Source organism: Globicephala melas, chromosome 15 (assembly GCF_963455315.2).
Source record: "Globicephala melas chromosome 15, mGloMel1.2, whole genome shotgun sequence".
Classification (NCBI taxonomy): Eukaryota; Metazoa; Chordata; class Mammalia; order Artiodactyla; family Delphinidae; genus Globicephala; species Globicephala melas.
This window is the reverse complement of record NC_083328.1, coordinates 56,563,030-56,582,099: the sequence shown is the minus strand read 5'-3', so window position 1 is coordinate 56,582,099 and position 19,070 is coordinate 56,563,030. Positions and strand designations below refer to the sequence as shown.

Genomic DNA, 19,070 nt, shown 5'->3' with positions numbered 1-19,070 from the left:
TGCTTATTGGCCATTTGTATATCTACTTTGGAGAACTATCTATTCAAGTCTTTGCCCATTTTTAAATCGGGTTGTTGAATTGTGCAGTACTTCTTAGAATTAAATTATACCATCTTTAGCCAGTAGGCTCTTTTTCAAGCTATGTTCTTTTGCTACATTACATTAGTCTTTGAATGCTTTCTTGCTTTCTAGAATAAGATAACTGAGGCCCATATTCCTTGCCCCAAACCTGAAATCAACCATTTTTACTTGAAGTCTTGGTTTCTTTTATACCATTAATTTATAGCTTTGTATCCTTAAGCATAAATAGATGCTCAATTAATATTTCTAGGTAAGTTAGCTTGGAGCCTAAAATCTCAACCAGGGTGATGATACAAGGAGGTTTTGGTGGGTTAACTCAAACAAAATGATATTACCCACAGACTTTGCCAAAAGTGCTTTCCTGGCTGTTGAATGTTTATGAGAAAATCAATCTGTATCTCTAGAGACCTATTCTGTTTTGTTTTGTTTCAGTTGTTAAATACACATTTCTTTCTTTCCATAGATACTCTTCTTATTGACTATCAGTTCACCTTTAGCCTATCCCAGGAAGATGACCGCTATTACACAGCCATCAATTTTGTGGCTACACCTGATGAAGTAAGATTTAAAAGTCTTCTTACTTTGTTTTGAATTTGTGTGGAACTTTTTCTTGGTCACTATGGATAGAAGCACTGCCTTAGCAGCGGTCTCCAGAAGTGGAGTCCACAGGATGATGTTTAGAGGTACAGGAAAGAAATGTTAGAATCTACATTTATCTCCTTTGTATTTAAAAGGTAAGATTTACCATGTTGTTAAGATTTTTTTTTCTTTTTTTGCAGTATGCGGGTCTCTCACTGTTATGGCCTCTCCTGTTGCAGAGCACAGGCTCCAGACGGGCAGGCTCAGCGGCCATGGCTCACGGGCCTAGCCGCTCCGCGGCATATGGGATCTTCCCGGACTGGGGCACAAACCCGTGTCCCCTGCATCGGCAGGCGGACTCTCAACCACTGCGCCACCAGGGAAGCCCCATGTTGTTAAGATTTACCATGATCTGATATACAGAGTGACACTGACTCCACACATACTTGGTTTGCCCATCAGCCCATCACAGCCCCATACAGGAAAGGAAAGGAGACTGCAAGGGGAACTTCCCTGTTAGGGGGGCAGTGTCAGAACCGAGATTTACTCTCTCAGAATGGAAATTAATACCAGTGATGCAAGACAGAGGTGACATTTATGCTCCTAGAATGAGTTCCTATCCTCATTAGGAGGTAAAAACAGTGAAGAAGTAAGCCAGAAATAACTGAAATTACTAAGGTAACTATTTGAAATGTATTTTTATATCTACTGTTGTTAATGGTAAACCCCAACCTGCCATAAGGTATTACCTAGAGGTAAAAGGGAGCCAACACAGTATGACATTTAAAAGTAAAGCATCTAGAATATGAACACGCACCTATATGATTTCTTCAGTGAAATATAAAGTCATTTAATACCTACTCTGGTACATAATGAAATTTTACTAAACCTAATGGTAAATTATTTAGGGGCCTCCTTGGAGGTTTCTTATTTCTCATCAACATACACAAAGCCATTTACCATTACAAAAATACAATGAATGGGGCTTCCCTGATGGCGCAGTGATTGAGAGTCCGCCTGCCAATGCAGGGGACACGGGTTCGTGTCCCGGTCTGGGAAGATCCTACATGCCGCGGAGCGGCTGGGCCTATGAGCCATGGCTGCTGAGCCTGCGCATCCGGAGCCTGTGCTCCGCAACGGGAGAGGCCACAACAGTGAGAGGCCCGCATACCGCAAAAAAACAAAACAAAACAAAAATTACAATAAATGTAACAAATAATACATGGAAAACAATATGATAATAAGCCAAAGTGCATTCCTTTGATAACAGATGTTATCAACAAGCACTGCTAAATTTAAGAAATAAATAAATCAGTAGTAAAATGAAGTCCAGTGTGGGATATTCACAATTAAATGAAAGTAAGATTTGTTTTTTGTATTCCACTTCAATGGTAAAATTAAGAAGAGATGTACTAGAGAAGATACATTCTCATGAGTGAATAGCTTTTTAAGTAAAAATAATAAATGACTTTCAATGAAAATGTTTTGTGGAAAAATTTTGTTGGTATATCATTTCAGTGGCTGTACTGACCAGAATTTTTTTTAATTTTTTAGGATAAGGCTATAGCAAAAGTACCACACATGAAATTTATTTACTGCCTTGTTTCTCTTATGACAGAATATTTAATAGTTACACAATGTATGTGTCCTGTCTTTTACAAAAGCATCAAGATTTCAAGGTTATTAATCCTTTCCAGGGAAAGAAGTAATTGCTAGTAATGTGCTACCAGCAAACATTAAAAAATAGGGAATTCCCTGGCGGTCCAGTGTTTAGGACTCCATGCTTCCACTGCAGGGGGCACGGGTTCGATCCTTGATCAGGGAACTAAGATCCCACGTGCCGTGACGCAGCTCAATAAATAAATAAACACTTGAGCTGTCCCTTTAAGAGGATGGTGAGGCCTTATCAATAAATGAGAAGGTAACTGCTTTATGAGAGAAACTTCTGGTTTGGAGATCACGTTTTGGAAATAGCTGTTTGGAAATGCTTCTATTGTTGTAATTTTTGTGCTGTAAAAACTATCAAAAGAATGCTCTTTAAAATCTTAATTTTCTAACCTGTTTTAAAAATCTTTCAATGTGAAGAATTTCAGCAGGATTGGATTCAAAAATATAAAATGCAACATCTGACTCATTTGGAAAAACAATTTTTTGACCCCAAGAAAGAGATTTATTAGCCAAATTTCAGGGAAAACTAAAAATTAGTATCATGATTTACCCAACACTACTGACAGTGCTCTTCTTCCAGCTGGCCCAACACATTCCTCAGAGATACCTTTTTCAGTCATTAAAACCAAGAGTCACAATAAATTAAACTAGCTCTTCAAACTGCTGTATCTCTAAGTGGTATACAAAGTTTTCAAAGGTAATAAGACATATTCTGTCATATTTCTCTTGAAATAATATTTTTAGTGAGAGAAAAATGTTCTTAATCATGGATGAAGACAATTTAAAGTTTTTAAATTTAGTTTATTTCAGCTTTATGTGCTATTCCTTAAAAACCACTTCCATTGGGCTTCCCTGGTGGTGCAGTGGTTGAGAGTCCACCTGCCAATGCAGGGGTTTGTGCCCCGGTCCGGGAAGATCCCACATGCCGCAGAGCGGCTGGGCCCATGAGCCATGGCCGCTGAGCCTGCGCGTCCGGAGCCTGTGCTCCATGATGGGAGAGGCCACAACAGTAAGAGGCCCGTGTACTGCAAACAAACAAACAAACAAACAAAAAAAAACCACTTCCATTTTGGAGAACTTTACACTGTATATAATCTATGGGTTCAGAAGTACGTAGGTTTGATTTATAAGTTAATATAAATTGAGACACTTGACCAAGTGTTTTACTCTTCAGACATTTGGACAGGGCTGCCCAGAGGATCCTTAAGAGGCTGATTCCCTAACATAGGTCACGGGATGTAGGTCACTTTGCTCTGGTGAGGGTCTTTTTAAAAGATACTTTTTCATGGAGTTAGGCATTTGATAAAGCATTAAATCCCATATACTTTTTTTTAATTCAACTAATTTATTTATTTGGTTGCACTGGGTCTTGGTTATGGCAGGCGGGCTCCTTAGTTGTGGCATGAGAACTCTTAGTTGCGGCATGCATGTAGGATCTAGTTCCCTGACCAGGGAACAAACACGGGGCCCCTGCATTGGGAGCACAAAGTCTTAACCAGTGTGCCACCAGGGAAGTCCCTAAATCCCATATACTTTTATGGGAGGGAAATGAAATTTGTTTGGGGTATATTGCTTATGTTAAGGTTAGATATTTTGCTGTTCTATAAGCATGAGTTTCTCTTAAGACATTAAAGTATCTTTTTGTAATTAAGAAAGTTGAGAGTAGTAAAATTTAACTACTGCTTTCTTTTAAAATCAGGAAACTGTTACAGTAATTCATTTCCTAATTATTTGTACATCTCATTAGCAAAATAGGGATTTGGACATGTTCATCAATGCCTCCAAAAACTTCAACCTCAACATCACCTGGGCTGCCAGCTTCTCAGGTAAAGACATACCTAGAGAAGACCTTCCGAGTGGAGATAATTGATTGAGAAAGAGTTGAGAAAAGGGGCTCTGGAGACAGACAGATGGGGTTGAAACCCACTTTTGCCACTTATTAGCTGGAAGACCTTGAGCAAGTTTCTAAAATCTATCTCTAGACCCTTAGGGTTATTCATCTTAAAGAGAAGGTAATAATACTTATACTGTAGATTAAATTTGGCTATACCTGTCAGTGCCTGCCATGGTATCAAGATCAGTACATGCTCACGACCCCTGCCCTACTACCACCATTAATACCATTGCTGCAGCCTCTGCTGTGGTGCTGCCATCATCATCTCCATCCATGCTTCAGAAGTGAAAAATGCAATTGACTCAGTTTCAAGAAAAGGAAACATTTTTAATAGAATGAGATTTTAGTAGGTACAGGGGAAAATGTACTTTGGGAATTAAATAAAACTCTAAGAGCACAGCTTTTGCTGTCTTGTTTATCTTACAGTGATTTACTAAAGATCCTCTGAGCAGAAAATCTAAAGAAAGAAAGGGTGGCCCTGATGTAGTGGTTAAGAATGTAGCTCAGCAGACCTAGATTTGAATTCTCCCTGTTACTTGTTTTCTGAGCCAGTTTCCGCAGGTATGAAATGGGATAATAAAAACAGCCGTGTAGAATGTTCTGAGAATTAAATGAGATAATAAATGAAGTACTCAGTGTAAGTGCTAGAAACATGGGATATTCTCATCAAATGGTAATTATGTTTCATCATCATTATTACTATCACAATACTGTTTTTTGGTCAAAACACAATCAGTTAGACTGAAACAAAATAAAAACATTGCTTTGCACATCACTTTGTGTTCATCATATCTTAAAAGATTGTGTAGAATTCAGAAAAGGTTCAGAAACTTGCAGTGAGGAGAGGTCTTTAAGAAAAAGTCTGAATTATCAAAGCCTTTGTTTGGAGAAAGGTGGCATCCCTGAGTATGTGATTGATTTACAATGACAGTCTCAATGAGGACCAGCCAATCTGGCTTCAGTCACAGGATTTAACTCAGACATGGGAAAAGCCTATTTCATGAATCTTTATAAACACTAGAATTCCTGGCTGAGGGACAATGTGGAATGTTGAAGGACTGCCTGGGAATAGGATAGGTTTATATCAGATTGGGGGGATTTAGAGTCAGTTGTAGCTGGTAGCAGAAGGGACTGAGTGACCCCTAGAGCTCCTTCCTCCCTGCTGCTGTTGAGACTTGCGGTCACTGCTAGTTAAAAAGTGAGGGCTGAATCCGTGTCCCTGGTATGGGGGATCTAGAGCACTGCCAAACAGCTTTAAGGGGGCAGTGCAAAGCAAGTGAAGTGTTGTGGGCAGAATGAATGCCATTGCTTGTTAATAGGATTCTAGTGGTATCTGGATTTTCAAAGCCACATGTAGCCTGTTTCTGTGGGAGGAGTTGTAGGGGATCCTGGTAAAGTCATCTGGGTTAAGGGCATAGGCTTGTGTATCAGCCCTCCCAGCTTCAAACCCCAACTCTACTTCCTGGCTATGTGACCTGAGCCAAGTTACTTATTTTTCCTGAACCTGAGTTTTCTGATGTGTAAATGAGGATAATAGTTGTCACAATTAAATGAGATCGAGCTCTTAAAGGCCGTTTCTGGAACATAGTGTTTAATAAATGCTATTATCATTATTATTAGTGAGGGCAGATTCGGTCCCCTAAAAAGTCTCTTTATTTCATTCTTTTCTTCCTAACAGCTGGAACCCAGGCTGGAGAAGAGATGCCTGTTGTTTCAAAAACAAACATTAAGGAGTACAAAGATAGTTTCTCTAATGAGAAGTTTGATTTTCGCAACCACCCAAATATCACTTTCTTTGTTTATGTCAGTAATTTCACCTGGCCCATCAAAATTCAGGTAAGAAATGCTTTTTAGTCTCATACTTGCAAAGATGGTGAAATGTCTGTAGTGAAACTAAATTCACTAATCTGTAACTTGCGGTAAACGAAATGTACAATATTAATATTGTTTTGCCTTTGTAATATCTGTGGTAAAGGAGTGCTGAGCACATACCATAAAAGAAGATTGTAGTGGGGCTGCCTTAAATCACTTATGAAGGAAATTTATAAGCACTTTTTAAATAAATTTATTTTTATTTATTTATTTTTGGCTGAGTTGGGTATTTGTTGCTGCACACGGGCTTTCTCTAGTTGCAGCGAGCGGGGGCTACTCTTTGTTGCGGTGCTTCTCACTGAAGTGGCTTCTTGTTCCGGGGCACAGGGTCTAGGTGCGTGGGCTTCAGTAATTGTGGCACGTGGGCTTAGTAGTTGTGGCTTGTGGGCTCTAGAGCACAGGCTCAGTAGTTGTGGCGCATGTAGTTGTTGCTCCGCGGCATGTGGGATCTTCCTGGACCAGGGATCGAACCCGTGTCCCCTGCATTGGCAGGTGGATTCTTAACCACTGTGCCACCAGGGAAGTCCCTGTAAGCACTTTTGAAAACAAGTGATATATAACAGATTTGGTAATTACAACTGTATTTATTTCTTCATTAAGGACTTGTCACTAAAAAGCCTGTAGAGCTACACAAAGAGCTTCAATTCTGGAATGAGTAAGGTGCATATAAATGAAGCAAACACACATAACCAGTGAAAGCTGGCGTATGGAAAGTGCCATATGAGAAGATCCCCAAAATGCTATCAGGTCTTAAAGGAGCATAGGATGGAGGGTAATGGGGACACAGTGGAGGACAGTATAAGGTCACCTTAAGGGTTTAGGCCTTATAGTCAGACGGATGCAGGTTTGAGCCCTGGCTTGCTCTTGTACAATTCCTGTAGCCTCTCCATGACTCAGATTCTTTGTACATGTGACCTGAAAGGGTAGGTCTAAGGGTTCATGTTGCCTGCTGCAGCCACTGCTGCTATCAACCTGCCCCTTTTCTCTATTCCCAGGGGACCAGTGCACTCCTTCTTATCCAGGCTTGACCCATGACCCCATTTATGCTCTTTATAATCATCTGCCACTATGTCTTTGAGGCCTTGCCTCAGTACTTTCTGCTTTAACCCCCTTCATTTTGGGTAAAGGTGTGGAGTTCCAGGAAGGGTGGACTTTTGTTTATTTGTTTAATTTAATTTATTTTTTATACAGCAGGTTCTTATTAGTTATCTATTTTATACATATTAGTGTATATATGTCAATCCCAATCTCCCAATTCATCCCACCACCACCACCACCCTTTCCCCCCCCTTGGTGTCCATACGTTTGTTCTCTACATCTGTGTCTAAGGGTGGACTTAGGAACGACTGGTTCACCTTTAGCCGTGGAAACGTGGTCACTAGACTGGGGCTCTGGCTGCTTGCCAACTTTCAGTAGTGTGATCAAGTGAAGCAAGTCGCCACTGATCATTTGGGATGGGCTTGAAATCTTGTTCTGGTGGGTATGTGTTCATGCCTTGGGACTGTAACTAAAGAACAGTCAGTCACTCTTTTCCTTTCTGGAATGTGGAGGACAGGCTCTGTGTTGTATTTTTTTCTCACCACCCTCTTTTTCTATTTAGATGGTCCACAGATTTGTTTATCCTCTAATCTGCTTCTTCCTTTGTTCTTGCACACTCTCTGCTTCCCTTCCCAGCTAGCCTTCTTGTACGCATTGACCACACTCCCTGTTTGTTTCCTCTTATCCATTCACCCATCAGCCCGCAACAGTCTACCTTCCTCCTTCACCACATCCTGAAGCTGACTGCCACGGTGGACTCCAGTGACTGAATTCTTTAGTCCCCTTCTCCTTCTCATTGCATGATTTGAGTCAGCATCTTTCCTGCCTTCCTGGTCCTTTCCCTGATTCTCTGGGCTGTCTTTTTAAGGAATCTTCTTCCTTAAACACTGAGGTTGTCTGAGATTCAGGCCATGGTTCTCCTCTGTCTTTATCCCACTTGTAAGACTTATTGTACTACTTCTGTACTTTTGATTCTCAGTACTCTGTCTTCAGCCCTGCTTACACTTGAACTCCAGACCAGTGTTCTTAGTTGCTGCCTAGGCATCTCTACCTGGACATTCACAGGCTCCCTGTACTCAGGGAGTTAGTTATTCTTGTGATCTTAGCCCTAAACCCTCTGCTTCCTTTCTAGTGAATGGCACCACCATTTGTCCTATTGCATAAGCCAGGACCCTGGAAATTATTTGCATTCCTGGAATAAACCTGACTTGGCATGATATATGATTTTTTACTTTATCTGTTGCTGGACTCAGTTTCTAATATATTGGTTAGAATTTTGTATCTATCTCATGAGTGAGAAAGTCCGGTAATTTTCCTTTCCTGTCTTTGTTATGGTTTTTATATCAAAGTTAAACTAACCTTTATTTATAAATTGAGGAGTTATCTCTCTTTCTCACTTCTGAAAGACGTTATATAAGATTAGAATTATATGAATATATGAACCTTGCATACTTGATAGATCCCTGTTGTAAAATCATTTGATTCTGGTGTTTTATTTGTGGAGTTTTCTTTTCTTTTTTAATTGCTGATTCAACTTCTTTAATAGTTACGGGATGTTTTGGATATTCTCTCTCTGTTTGCATTACTTAAGATAATTTTTTCTAGATGTTAATTTATTTCATATGTTTTCAAATGCATTGACACAAAGTTGTTCACACTGTCCTCTTTTCTAATCTTGGCAGCATCTGTGCTTAAGTGTATTGAATCATATACTTAAAAATGGTTAAAATGGTAAATTTTATCTTAATATATATTTGCCCCAATTTTTTAAACTTTAAAAAAACAGACCAGAGGGCAGACAGCAAAAGCAAGAAGAACTACAATCCTGCAGCCTGTGGAACAAAAACCACATTCACATTAAGATAGACAAGATGAAAAGGCAGAGGGCTATGTACCAGATGAAGGAACAAGATAAAACCCCAGAAAAACAACTAAATGAAATGGAGATAGGCAACCTTCAAGAAAATGAATTCAGAATAATGATAGTGAAGATGATCCAGGACCTCGGAAAAAGAATGGAGGCAAAGATCGAGAAGATGCAAGAAATGTTTAACAAAGACCTAAAAAAATTAAAGAACAAACAAACAGAGATGAACAATACAATAACTGAAATGAAAACTAGACTAGAAGGAATCAATAGCAGAATAACTGAGGCAGAAGAACAGATAAGTGACCTGGAAGACAGAATGGTGGAATTCACTGCTGCAGAACAAAATAAAGAAAAAAGAATGAAAAGGAATGAAGACAGCCTAAGAGACCTCTGGGACAATATTAAACTCAACAACATTCACATTATAGGGGTGCCAGAAGGAAAAGAGAGAGAGAAAGGACCAGAGAAAATATTTGAAGAGATTATAGTTGAAACCTTCCTTAACATGGGAAAGGAAATAGCCACCCAAGTCCAGGAAGCGCAACGAGTCCCATACAGGATAAACCCAAGGAGAAACACACCGAGACACGTAGTAATCAAATTGACAAAAATTAAAGACAAAGAGAAATTATTGAAAGCAGCAAGGGAAAAACAACAAATAACATACAACGGAACTCCCATAAGATTAACAGCTGATTTCTCAGCAGAAACTCTACAAGCCAGAAGAGAGTGGCATATATACTTAAAGTGATGAAAGGGAAGAACCTACAACCAAGATTACTCTACCCAGCAAGGATCTCATTCAGATTCGATGGAGAAATCAAAAGCTTTAAAGACAAGCAAAAGCTAAGAGAATTCAGCACTACCAAACGAGCTCTACAACAAATGCTAAAGGAACTTCTCTAAGTGGGAAACACAAGAGAAGAAAAGGACCTACAAAAACAAACCCAACACAATTAAGAAAATGGTAATAGGAACATACATATTGATAATTACCTTAAACGTGAATGGATTAGATGCTCCAACCAAAAGACACAGCCTTGCTGAATGGATACAAAAGCAAGACCCATATATATGCTGTCTACAAGAGACCCACTTCAGACCTAGGGACACATACAGACTGAAAGTGAGGGGATGGAAAAAGATATTCCATGCCAATGGAAATCAAAAGAAAGCTGGAGTAGCAATACTCATATCAGATAAAATAGACTTTAAATTAACGAATGTTACAAGACACAAGGAAGGACACTACATAATGATCAAGGGATCAAACCAAGAAGAAGATATAACAATTATAAATATATATGCACCCAGCATAGGAGCACCTCAATACATAAGGCAACTGCTAACAGCTGTAAAAGAGGAAATGGACAGTAACGCAATAATAGTGGGGGACTTTAACACCTCACTTACACAAATGGACAGATCATCCAAAATGAAAATAAATAAACAGAAGCTTTAAATGACACAATAGACCAGATAGATTTAATTGATATTTATAGGACATTCCATCCAAAAACAACAGATTACATTTTCTTCTCAAGTGCACACGGAACATTCTCCAGGGTAGATCATATCTTGGGTCACAAATCAAGCCTCAGTAAATTTAAGAAAATTGAAATCATATCAAGCATCTTTTCTGACCACAACACTATGAGATTAGAAATGAATTACAGGGGAAAAAAATGTAAAAAACACAAACACATGGAGGCTAAACACTACGTTACTAAATAACCACGAGATCACTGAAGAAATCAAACAGGAAGTCAAAAACTACCTAGAGACAAATGACAATGAAAGCACGACAATCCAAAACCTGTGGGATGCAGCAAAAGCAGTTCTAAGAGGGAAGTTTATAGCTATACAAGCCAACCTCAAGAAACAAGAAAAATCTCAAATAAACAATCTAGCCTTACACCTAAAGGAACTAGAGAAAGAAGAACAAACAAAACCCAAAGTTAGCAGAAGGAAAGAAATCATAAAGATCAGAGCAGAAATAAATGAAATAGAAACAAAGAAAACAATAGCAAAGATCAATAAAACTAAAAGCTGGTTCTTTGAGAAGATAAACAAAATTGATAAACCATTAGCAAGACTCATCAAGAAAAAGAGGGAGAGGACTCAGATCAGTAAAATTAGAAATGAAAAAGGAGAAGTTACAACAGACACGCAGAAATACAAAGCATCCTAAGAGACTACTGCCAGCAACTCTATGCCAATAAAATGGACAACCTGGAATAAATAGACAAATTCTTAGAAAGGTATAACCTTCCAAGACTGAAGCAGGAAGAAATAGAAAATATGAACAGACCAATCACAAGTAATGAAATTGAAACTGTGATAAAAAATTTTCCAACAAACAGAAGTCCAGGACCGGATGGCTTCACAGGTGAATTCTATCAAACATTTAGAGAAGAGCTAAAACCCATCCTTCTCAAACTCTTCCAAAAAATTGCAGAGGAAGGAACACTCCCAAACTCATTCTATGAGGCCACCATCACCCTGATACCAAAACCAGACAAAGATACTACAAAAAGAGAAAATTACAGACCAATATCACTGATGAATATAGATGCAAAAATTCTCAACAAAATACTAGCAAACAGAATCCAACAACACATTAAAAGGATCATACACCATGACCAAGTGGGATTTATGCCAGGGATGCAAGGATTCTTCAATATATGCAAATCAATCAATGTGCTACACCATATTAACAAATTGAAGAATAAAAACCTTACGATCATCTCAATAGATGCAGAAAAAGCTTTTGACAAAATTCAACACTGATATATGGTAAAAACTCTCCACAAAGTGGGCATAGAGGGAACCTACCTCAACATAGTAAAGGCCATATATGAAAAACCCACAGCAAACATCATTCTCAATGGTGAAAAACTGAAAGCATTTCCTCTAAGATCAGGAACAAGACAAGGATGTCCACTCTCACTGCTGTTATTCAACATAGTTTTGGAAGTCCTAGCCACGGCAATCAGAGAAGAAAAAGGAATACTAAATTGGAAAAGAAGAAGTAAAACTGTCACTGTTTGCATATGACATGATACTGTAAATAGAAAATCCTAAAGATGCCACCAGAAAACTACTAGAGGTAATCAATGAATTTGGTAAAGTAGCAGGATACAAAATTAATGCACAGAAATCTCTTGCATTCCTATACACTAATGAGAAAAATCTGAAAGAGAAATTAAGGAAACACTCCCATTTACCATTGCAAAAAAGGAATAAAATACCTAGGAATAAACCTACCTAGGGAGACAAAAGACCTGTATGCAGAAAACTGTAAGACACTGATGAAAGAAATTAAAAATGATACCAACAGATAGAGAGATATACCATGTTCTTGGATTGGAAGAATCAATATTGTGAAAATGACTATACTACTGAAAGCAATCTACAGATTCAATGCAATCCCTATCAAATTACCAGTGACATTTTTTACGGAACTAGAACAAAAAATCTTAAAATTTGTATGGAGACACAAAAGACCCAGAATACCCAAAGCAGTCTTGAGGGAAAAAAATGGAGCTGGAGGAATCAGACTCCCTGACTTCAGACTATAATACAAACCTACAGTAATCAAGACAATATGGTACTGGCACAAAAACAGAAACATAGATCAATGGAACAAGATCGAAAGCCCAGAGGTAAACCCACGCACCTATGGTCAACTAATCTATGACAAAGGAGGCAAGGATATACAATGGAGAAAAGACAGTCTCTTCAATAAGTGGTGCTGGGAAAACTGGACAGCTACATGTAAAAGAATGAAATTAGAACACTCCCTAACACCATACACAAAAATAAAACCAAAATGGATTAGAGACCTAAATGTAAGACCAGACACTATAAAACTCTTAGAGGAAAACATACGCAGAACACTCTTTGACATAAATCACAGCAAGATCTTTTTTGATCCACCTCCTAGAGTAATTGAAATAAAAACAAAAATAAACAAATGGGACCTAATGAAACTTAAAAGCTTTTGTACAGCAAAGGAAACCATAAACAAGACGAAAAGACAACCCTCAGAATGGGAGAAAATATTTGCAAACGAATCAACGGACAAAGGATTAATGTCCAAAATATATAAACAGCTCATGCAGCTCAATATTAAAAAAACAATCAACCCAATCCAAAAATAGGCAGAAGACCTAAATAGACATTTCTCCAAAGAAGACATACAGATGGCCAAGAAGCACATGAAAAGCTGCTCAGCATCACTAATTATTAGAGAAATGCAAATCAAAACTACCATGAGGTATCACCTCACACCAGTTAGAATGGGCATCATCCGAAAATCTACAAACAACAAATGCTGGAGAGGGTGTGCAGAAAAGGGAACCTCCTCTTGCACTGTTGGTGGGAATGTAAACTGATACAGCCACTATGGAGAACAGTATGGAGGTTCCTTAAAAAACTAAAAATAGAATTACCATATGATCCAGCAATCCCACTACTGGGCATATACCCAGAGAAAACCACAATTCAAAAAGACACATGCACCCCAATGTTCATTGCAGCACTATTTACAATAGCCAGGTCATGGAAGCAACCTAAATGCCCATTGACAGATGACTGGATAAAGAAGATGTGGTACATATATACAATGGAATATTACTCAGCCATTAAAAAAATGAAATTGGGTCATTTGTAGAGACGTGGATGGATCTAGAGACTGTCATACAGAGCGAAGTTAGTCAGAAAGAGAAAAACAAATATCGTATATTAACGCATATATGTGGAACCTAGAAAAATGGTACAGATGAACCGGTTTGCAGGGCAGAAATTGAGACACAGATGTAGAGAACAAACGTAAGGACACCAAGGGGGGAAAGCCGCGGGGTGGGGGGGTGATGAATTGGGCGATTGGGATTGACATGTATACACTGATGTGTATAAAATTGATGACTAATAAGAGCCTGCTGTATAAAAAAATAAATAAAATTTTTTGTAAAAAGCAAGGTTCTTTTTAGACAATGACAAGCTGATTCTAATATTTATATAAAAAGCAAAGATTCTAGATTAGCTATAACAGTTTTGAAAAGAGGAATAAAGTGGGAAGAATCGCTATATGAAATATTAATAATACTTCCTATTTAGCTATGGTAATCAAGACATTGTGGTTATTGTTGGAGAGATAGACACATAGATCAATGGAACAGAATAAAGAACCCAGAAATAGAACCACATAAAAACATCCAACTGTTTTTTGACAGAGATGCAGTCAATTCAGTGGAAGAAGGATAGCCTTTTCAACAAATAATGCTATAACAATTGGACAACCATAGGCAAGTAAATGAACTTTGACCTAAACCTCACATCCTACACAAAAATTAATTCAATGTGGATCACAGGTTTAAATGTAAAATGCAAAACTAAAACTTTTAGGAAAAAAATAGGAGAAAATCTTCATATCCTCAAGCTAGGCAGAAGATTTTCAGATGTGACAACAAAAATATGACCTATGGAAAAAAATTAATAAATTACCCACATCAAAATCAAAAGCTTGGGGCATCCCTGGTGGTGCAGTGGTTGAGAGTCCGCCTGCCGATGCAGGGGACGCGGGTTCGTGCCCCGGTCTGGGAAGGTCCCACATGCTGCGGAGCGGCTAGGCCCGTGAGCCATGGCCGCTGAGCCTGCGCGTCCGGAGCCTGTGCTCTGCAACGGGAGAGGCCACAACGGTGAGAGGCCCACGTACTGCAAAAAAAAAAAAAAAAAAGCTTTTGCTCTGTGAAAGACACTGGTAAGAGGATGAAAAAAAACAAGCTATAAGGCTTCCCTGGTGATGCATTGGTTAAGAATCTGCCTGCTAATGCAGGGGACACAGGTTCGAGCCCTGGTCCAGGAAGATCCCGCATGCCGCGGAGCAGCTAAGCCCATGCACCACAACTACTGAACCTGCGCTCTAGAGCCTGTGAGCCACAACTACTGAGCCCACGTGTCACAGCTACTGAAGCCTGCGTGCCTAGAGCCCGTGCTCCACAACAAGAGAAGCCACCACAACGAGAAGCCCACACACCGCAAGAGTAGCCCTTGCTCTCTGGAACTAGAGAAAGCCCGCGTGCAGCAGCAAAGACCCAGTGCAGCCGTAAATTAGTTAATTAATTAATTAATTTTAAAAAAAGAAAAAAACAAGATAAGCTATATACTGGGAGAAAATATTTGGAAAAATATTTCTGACAGAGGACTTGCATCTAGAATATAAAAAGAATTCTCAAAACTCAACATTAAAAAAATAAACAATCCAATTAGAAAATGGACAAAAGATATGAAGAGACATTTTATCGAAGAGGATATAAGTATGGCAGATAACCACATGAAAGATGTTCAGTATTAAAAGCCATTAAAAAAATGAAAACCACAATGAGAACATTGTATTCACAAGGTTTCATTGAGTTGGTCAATTTTTTAAACTGGTGAAAAATTGGAAATAACCTAAAATAAACTATTGTAAACATCTTCATTAAAAAAAAAACAAAACCCACAATCAGAGGGAATTCCTTGGTGGTCCAGTGGGTAGGATTCCACCCTTCCACTGCCGAGGGCCCCGGTTCAATCCCTGGTCAGGGAACTGAGATCCCACAAGCCACGAGGCATAGCCAAAAAAAAACCACCCCACAGTGAGAATGAGATATCACTACACACCTATCAAATGGCTAAAATTTAAAATAGTGATAACACCAAATGCTAGAGAGAATGCAGAGAAATTGGATCATGCATGCATTGCTGATAAGATGGCACAGCCAGTCTGGAAAATAGTTTGGCACTTACCATACTTAACGCAGCAATTGTATTCCTGGGCATTTATCCCAGAGAAATGAAAACTGATGTTCATACAAACACCTGTATACCAATGTTTGTAGCACCTGTACAGCAGCAATATTTAGCTTCATTCATAATAGCCCCAACTGGAAACAACCCAAGTATTTCTGAACAGGTGAATGGTTAAACACACTGTGCTACATACATATCATGGAGTAATGCTCAGCAATAAGAAGAAACAAACTATTGATACAACTTGGATGCATCTGAGGAAGTTTTGCTGAGTGGAAAAAAAATCTTAGAAATGTACATGCTGCACGATTCCATTTATGTAACATTTGAAAATAAAAATTTTAGACCAAAAATAGATACAGACCTACTGAAGCTTCAACTTTCTCTGACTTCTTCTTGACCCTCTTTTCAAAGGGTTCATTAGATTAGGTCAGACTCACCCACTCTCAAGGGGAGGGGATTATACAGGATATGCACATCAATATAGTAGGAATCTTAGGAGCCATATTAGAATTTTCTCTGCCACTGGCTATATTTGGAGTGGGGCTAGCAGGGTTAGGTTGTTTCTCTAACCCCAGGGAATTTGAGCTCTAGGCTCTAGTCAGTACAATTTCAATTTGATAATGTCTGCTAACACTGCCAAGTTACAGATCACATACAATTGTAAAATATTTTATTTGGGTTCTAGTAAATATAATTTACTGACTTGTTTTAAGTTCAGGTTGTTTTCATACTGACATACCTTATTATATTCCAAATCCGATTGAACTTCAAGCTTTGTTTCTTATAGTTGAAAACTGATTAATATTTTTAAGATTCTTAGTGAAAACCTTGACTTATATTGCTGGTGTTTTTCCCATTTGGAAAGAGGGCTCTGTGCGTATAAACAGGCTTTTGTGCTGGAGATAGCGTTGCTGTTGCCAATTCTGACTTCCAGTTTTTTTTTTTCCTCCCATTGCCCTGTTGCTCCCCACCCTCTGAAAGTCACTGAAATGGTCATTTCCTTCTGGAGGGATCTCTTCCCCACACTTACTTTTTTAAATACTTTTTTCAAGTTTAAGACTCAAAGAGATGATTTTCTACCTGATTTTTTGGTCCTCTTTACCTGGACTGGATCACTCACTTGAATAAGATCCACTTATGAAAGCTGCATTCAGGAGCACTTTCGAAAATAAATGATAGCATGCTCACCATTTAGTTTGCCAGGCTTCCCTTGAAAAAACAGGTAAGTTCTGTTGAAAATATGTCTTTTTGCTCATTGTTACAAATAGCTGCAGTATTCACGAACAATGTGACTGGACCCTTGGCATCATGTATTCTTGGTGTCTTCTCAAAAGAACCTGATAAATGCTGGTTCTCTCTATACTTGGGACTGTATCTGGGTGTGTGCTGTGTGGCAGGCTGAGCTTGCATCTTCCTGGGCAGATGTGGGTATGTTCTCAACAGAGGGGGCTGTACCTTTCTGTATTGCTTTATATTCCTCAGAGCCTTAGTCTTTCTAGGTGTAGTTAGCTTTTAAATACACACTTAGAGACCATATAGATTTAGTTAAAATGTAGAGACTTATTCAAGGAAGAGAATAGGAAAATGTCTAAATGGTTCAATGTAGGTCATGCAGTTAAATTTCAGTACGGCTTTCAATGCAGACAGAAGCCTTTTTTGTCTTTGATTCTCATTTTTTAAAGCAAAATAACTGAGGCAATTTAATTCTCTACTCAGAAATTCATGTAAATATTAGTGTTTTAAAAATGGTAATGGTAAACTCAAGTTCTTTCACTCTGAACTGACCCCAGGATTCTTTTCCATAATTAGGAACAGATCAAAACCTACAACTGCTAACTGAGGGAGTTTGCAACTAACTATAAAAATCTTTGTAGATTCAGTTTAAAATTGTAAAAAACCACCCAGACTGAAAAGGCCTGTGTGTCAGAGGGTGGTGGGTGTGTTGGGTCAGTTGTGCCTGGTTTCTGGTTGGTTGCTCTTGTGGGTGAGTGCCCCTTGCTCAGCCTCTGCTTTCAAAACGTGATTCTAGATGTTCCCCCGAGTCAGCAGGACTCACCTGGCTTCAGCCATGGTTATAGTTTGGGAGGGTAGGTATTCAAAATAGAGAATGCACAGGTAGACATTGTGTGTGAGGTGGGAAGATGGGTGGTGGCGCTGGGATTCTGGCTTGTTACAAGCTCTGCAACAGAGGTGGTTATTGTAATGTAGAGCTAATATTAAAGTCCTCTCCATGCTGGGTGTTTCATTTGCTCGTTTATGTGAGAGGCTAGTGTTCACAAGTAAAGGCAACACAGAATTTATATTGAGAACTGGGCATTCATTTAGATGTCAGAGTTATGTTTATGGATGCTAATAGGATTGCATTACTAAGCAAAGGATGTATGAAACTTTTGTTTGTTTTCACTCAGATGTACTTTTTCTAGTAACAGCTTTATTGAGATATAAGTCACATACCATACAATTCACCCATTTAAAGTGTACAATTCAGTGGTTTTTAATATATTCACAGAATATTTTAGAATGTTTTCATCACCCCCAAAATAAACCCCATATCCAGATGCAGTCCCTTCTCATTTCTTCCTTCCTCTAGCCCCTGGCAACCACCAGTCTACTTTCTTTCGCTATGGATTTGCCTATTTGGGGCATTTTATATAAATTGAATCATGTAATAGGTGGTCCTTTGTGACTGGCTTCTTTGACTTAGCATAGTGTTTTCAAGGTGCAACCATATGTAGTATGTTTCAGTACTTCATTCCTTTTTAAGACTGAATAATAGTCTATTGTATGGATAAACCACATTTTGTTTATCCATTCATCTGTTAATGGATACTTGGGTTGTTTTCACTCTTTAGCTGTTCTGAATAGTCAGATATACTTCTAAAGTTTATATTTATTTTATGATAGTAATGTATACACATAGCTTCTGGTATTAGATGTCTGTACCTTAAGGATTTAAAAAATTATAAAGCCACGAAATACATTTAGAGCTAAACTTAAAGTATAAATCTGGACTTCCCTGGCAGTCCAGGGGTTAAGACTCTACGCTCCCAACACAGGGGGTGCAGGTTCGATCTCTGGTCGGGGAACTAAGATCCTGCATGCCTCACGGTGCAGCCAAAAAAAAATAACTAAAATAAAGTATAAATCTCTCTTAGTTTCAGATGGCATTTAAATTTCCTGTACAACCTCATGGTTTTCATCATGATCATTATTTATTATTCCATCTTCTGAAAAGTCTCCTCTCTTCTACTTTTCAGCTGTGGCTTTGAT

General features: G+C 38.6%; 1 protein-coding gene across 3 annotated transcripts in view; it reads left to right on the top strand.

The window, feature by feature from the left end:
- ATRN (attractin) overlaps positions 1-19,070 on the top strand; it is a 172,207-nt gene that overhangs the window by 109,001 nt on the left and 44,136 nt on the right. For all 3 annotated transcript variants that reach the window (XM_070043803.1, XM_030847508.3, XM_030847509.2), the window contains exons 22-24: positions 545-639; positions 4,076-4,154; positions 5,901-6,058. In XM_070043803.1, coding sequence (XP_069899904.1) covers positions 545-639; positions 4,076-4,154; positions 5,901-6,058 — 332 coding nt within the window. The remainder of the gene's footprint in view (positions 1-544; positions 640-4,075; positions 4,155-5,900; positions 6,059-19,070) is intronic.